Here is a 5,329-nt window from a genome sequence, read left to right as displayed (position 1 = left end):
AGAGCACTCTGGGCAGAAAAACTGGCACGGACAGGGCGCTGGGAACACGTCATGTGGTCAGGAAGTAGTGGATCCTGACCTTGTCCAGCGTGAGGTGTATAGGATGGAATGATAGGTTGACTGGGGCCGTATTTTAGGAAACCTTCAATGTCGGTTGGGGAACTCCATAAGTGAATGTTGTTAAGAATGGAACAGGCTCAGAGGGATTTCAGCACAGAGCTCCTAGCCCCTGGAAGCCCAGCGACTCGGAAAGCTGGTGAAGCTGAGTGAGAAGCTGCGGCCACAGTTCATGAGAAGGATGTCAGTAGTGCCAGAAACCATAAGCAGAGGGACAAGACAGATAAGAGAAATGTGGTTAAACTAGAATCTACAAGACCTGGTGGCCGGCTAGATTTGGGAAGCCAGAAGGCAGAAGAGCAGTCAATTTTGAATCCAGGTATAGATTTGAACACATATTGGGAAATCCAGAGGAGGAATAGGCATCATGGTGAAGGTGATGTCCCATTGTTTCACCTGTTGGACATGAGGTGTCTGTGGGACACCCACACAAAGATGTCCTGAAAATATAGGATGAGAAGCAAAATGAGGCAGCATTCCAAAGCATTTCAAGATAGATGGGCAATGCTCTTGGAGCTTCCAGGTGTGACTCAAGGATGTATATACTGTGTCCTGGGTGAGGACAGAGTGAGACTGTAGTGACGAAATCACGAACAGTTATGTGGCTTTGGGTGAAGCCCTTATCCCTGTGAGCCTCATTTTCTCTATCTTAGAGTGGGGATGCAGGCCTTGACCTTTCAGAGCCCCTCATACATTATTGATCACCTGTCTTATGCATTCATTGAGTACTTGCTCTCTACCTGTCATCCATTACCTATAATCCTGCCAGGAATGTGTTCCTATGCCGGTTGTGTAGATAAGCATGACAGAAGTGTGAAGATCTGGGTCACTTGCCCAGGCCACTCAGCTGGTAGGGATATTAACAGTGATGTGGCTGGTTCCCAGGCCAGGCTGCCTCCTGGCATACTGTCACAGCTGTGGCCTACAGGGACTGGAACAATCGGCCTTAATATCAAGCAATGGTGTTGAGGTGACAGATGTCAGTTCCCCTTCTTCCTCAGACCAAACCAGACTCACTACCAGCAGGTAGGCATATGCCCAAGTTTTCATGCTCTCATTCTTCTGCTGCTGAATATATTTTCAAGACAGATCATCTGACAAGCGTAAGCATATTAATCACAACAATGGGGCAGGATATTGGGAACGAGACTGTTTCAGAAAAATCTAAGGTGGGGGACATGCCATACTGATACCCCATAATGGAGTAGGCCATGCATGAGAAGTGGTCAGAGACCTTTAGGGGAAAGAGCTAGTAGGGAAGCGAGGTGTTCGGTCCTCCTTCACATCATTTGAAAGTGGCTTTAGAAACTGGGAGAGAGGCTTCCCTTCTAACCTGCCCGTCTTCTGTCTTGCAGTGCTCAGCGGAGTGCGGGGCCGGGGTGCGGACACGCTCGGTGGTATGCATGACCAACCATGTCAGCAGCCTGCCCCTGGAGGGCTGTGGGAACAACCGGCCAGCAGAGGCCACCCCGTGTGACAACGGGCCCTGCACGGGCAAGGTGGAGTGGTTTGCTGGGAGCTGGAGTCAGGTGAGTGGCCGGAACTGGGTGTATCTGCCTGTCCCTGGTAAGAGGCAGCACAGAGAACGGGTTAGCAACCGGGACCTGATGCGTCCCGAGTTTGTATCCCAGCTGCGCTCCCCGTGACCCTGAAGAAGCTGCTTAGGCTCTTGGACCCCCATTTAGTCAACAGTATTTACTGAACACCTACTATGTGCTCTTCTAAGCACTTGAGATACAGCAATGAGCAAAACAAACATCTCCGCCCTCAGGGAGTTTATGGTCTAGCATGGCTTCCTTGTCTATAAAATGGTAGTAGTGATAGCACCTTACAAGGTTATTTTTAGAAGAAATGAAGTAATATATATTAAGTATGTAGCGCAGTGCTTGACATAAAATAAACACACAATAAGTCACAGCTTCTGCTGCTGCTATTATTGTTAATAAAGCCAGTTTTGTCTGTATCTGAGTGTCAGAAGCAGACATAGATATAATCTAGCAATCCCACTTCTGGGTATATATCCAACGGAAAAGAAATCATTATCTCAAAGAGATACTTGTACTCCCATGTTCAAAGCAGCATTATTCACAGTAGCCAAGGTATGGAAACAACCTAAATGTCCACTGACAGATGAATGGATAAGAAAATATGATATAAATTTTTTTAACCTTAAATAAAAGGGAAATCCTGCTATTTGCAACAACCTGGATGAACCTGGAAGGTATTATGCTAAGTGAAATAAGCCAGAGAAAGACGAATACTGCATGTAATCATTATATGTATTAAAATAGCCAAACTCAGACGGAGAGTAGAATGGTGATTTTCCTGGGGCTGGGACTTGGGGAAATGGAGAGGGGTTGGTAAAACTTCCAGGTATAAGATGAACAAGGTCTGAAGACCTAACTTATAGCATGATGACTACTGTTGATAACACTATAGTATAATAGAAATTTGCTAAGAGAGTAGAACTTAAGTGTTCACATCAAAAAAAAAAAAGGTAAATGTGTATTAACTCAATGGTGAGATTCCTTTCACAAGGTATACATGTATCAAATCATCAGTTTAGATATATCACAATTTATTTGTCAATTATACTTCACTAAAGCTGGGGAAAAAAGAAGCGGAAATAGAAAAAGTTGAGGCTGCTCATTATAAAGAACAGATAATACTGAATACTTTAATAAAGTGACTTAATCGATCAATTAATATTTTTCCTCGCTTTTCCAAAATTAAACATGAACCCCCTAAGAAAATGTGAGAGCGATCATCCCCTCTTATTCCTGTTATGATTATCATCAAGTATTTCAAGTTCTTGGGCCACTTAGCATTTGGCTTCCAGGGCTGGCTGGTTCTCCAAGGGCTTTTTGGCTGATGATCATGGTTTACACATTATCAGGATTTCTGGCTCCATATAGATTTTATTTCTTTTAAGTAGCTTTAAACACAGACTCTGAAAAAAATAGACTGCCTTGTCCTTATAAATCGATACAACCCCTTTGGAAAGCAATTTGGCAATAAAACTCAAAAACCATAAAAATATTCATTTGCCTTAACCCAGTCACCCCACTCCTGGGGATTCATTTTAAGGAAATAATTAACAGCAGAAAATGGCTTTTCAACAGAGATGTTCATGACAGCAGGGCGGTGAGGAATAGTGTGGTGTGTCATAACTCATTAGAATATTATGTAACAATGATAATTAGGAAGACATGCAAAGTGAATGGGATATAATGGCAAGTGAAAAACAATTTGAAAGTCTATGAACCCTATGATCTCAACCACTACAAAGTATAGTTTGTTTATATAAGCAACATGGGGAAATGTTTTCTTCTCAATTTTTCTTTAATGTTTTATAATACAAACTGTAAAATATAGAAAATAAAAGAAGAAAGAAACTGCGAATATGGCCCACGCTTCCCTGAATGTCGGAGTTACACATACTGAGTAACTGGTCCCAGCTTTGCCTCTGCTTACTCCTCCGGCTGGGGGCAGATATTCCAACCTCTCCGAGCCTGTTTCCTCATCCAGATGTGATAATAATACTGACTTCCTATGGTGATTATTAGGTTTTCATGAGATGCTATACATATGGAGGTTACCCATTGCTTGGGACATGGGAAGTACTTAATAAATATTAGTTTCCTTTTCTCCGCGTTTATTATTTTTCCTGCCAGCTGTTTCTATCTCTTCATTGGTAACAAAACACCTAGGACCTAAACTCCAAAGATAATTCAGAAGTGGACTATATATGGAATGCCAGATATTCATGGGAACTGAGGCAAGGGGATGAGTCCTATGGAAAACTGTAATATTAACTCATAATAGTCTTCACACACAGTGAGGATAAGGGAGTGCAGTTCAACTCGCATGCCTACCAATTTCAGAAGAGAAAGAGAGCAAGATTCAGGGTCCTTTTCACTTGTGGGCCTCTTACTGACTCTAGACCTAAGCTCGGAGAACAGAGTAGTGTGAATCTTGGTGAAGGCAGCTGTTATTTCTGCTAAGATTAGAAACATGGCATTTATTGCCCTGTTGTCCTAACCTGACAGAATGTGAACAGAGTTCGGGTTCTGAATTTAGAAGGATGTCGGAACCTATTGGCACCTCCCTTCTCTGGGAATTTGACATTATCCCCCCCAAAATTGAAATATTTATTTATTGAAAGTTAATGTCTTAAACATTAACTGACTTCGGAATATAAAAATAAATGTACCTTCCTGCCACACAGTTTGGATGAGAGTTGGCATCTTGAACATCCCACCGGCCTGGTTATAGTGACTAGTCCAAGATGGACATGTGACCTAAGCTGAGCTAAACACAGTTCTTCCCTGGGACTCTCATGGACTTAAGGGCAGAGACTTCCTGGGAAGTTGTGAGCACAGACGCCAGCGGTGGCCATGTTGAGGCTTGTGGAGAAAGCCAGCCTGAGAGAATGAGACCTGTAGAACTTAGGGTGCCTTTTCCACTCAGGAGGCAAAGGAGCCCAGCTCTTATTCATAAGGTATTCCACCTAGTCTATTCTTCCTGCCCAGATGTTTCCTTTCTTCCTTGTCGATTATGGGTTTACTTCGCCCTTAGTTCTGAGGGGTCTTTTATAGTCTCTGGTGATCAGAAACAGCCTTCTTTTCTGTCTGTGTGTGTCTGGATCATATTTATTCTACTGGCATCTGAGCAGTGGTCTTGGAAGAGTGATCCACCAAAGTACAGCTGCAGGAATTCTTTAGGTGTAGAAACATGCAGAATTGCTATCACCTCTCAAGGAAGCGTTTATTCCCATGACATATCACCTTTGTCCTCTATGCTTTTCTCCATGAGTTACATTTTATCTGATATTTGCATTACTTTGTCTTACTTATCATTGTTGATTTCCACCCGGCATACCTTTGTCAACTTCTTATGTATTTTTTAAGATATGTATTTTGTATGTAGGACTATTTTTGTCTTTATTTTTACCCAATCTGCAAGTCTCTATTTTTTAAGAGTTAAATTTTAAACATTCACACTTACTGTAATCATTTATATGTTTGGACTTTTTCCTGCCATCTGATTTTCTGTTTTCTATTTCATTTTATATTGCCATGCTTTCTTGGGTTTTTTCCTCTTTCCACACATTTATATTGGTCAGGCTTCCTTAATTCCATCTGGATTTAGCTCTATATTAATGTTAATTAATTTTATAGAAAATACTTATTTAGATTTTAATAGCCTCTTT

At 41.9% G+C, this 5,329-nt stretch overlaps 1 protein-coding gene across 1 annotated transcript in view; it reads left to right on the top strand.

Moving 5' to 3' along the window:
- THSD4 (thrombospondin type 1 domain containing 4) overlaps positions 1-5,329 on the top strand; it is a 447,797-nt gene that overhangs the window by 430,761 nt on the left and 11,707 nt on the right. Inside the window, exon 12 of the mRNA XM_025040368.1 lies at positions 1,473-1,646. Within this exon, the coding sequence (XP_024896136.1) occupies positions 1,473-1,646 (174 nt within the window). The remainder of the gene's footprint in view (positions 1-1,472; positions 1,647-5,329) is intronic.

The sequence above is a fragment of the Pteropus alecto genome, unplaced genomic scaffold (genome assembly GCF_000325575.1).
Source record: "Pteropus alecto unplaced genomic scaffold, ASM32557v1 scaffold38, whole genome shotgun sequence".
Classification (NCBI taxonomy): Eukaryota; Metazoa; Chordata; class Mammalia; order Chiroptera; family Pteropodidae; genus Pteropus; species Pteropus alecto.
This window is presented reverse-complemented; position numbering and strand designations above follow the sequence as displayed.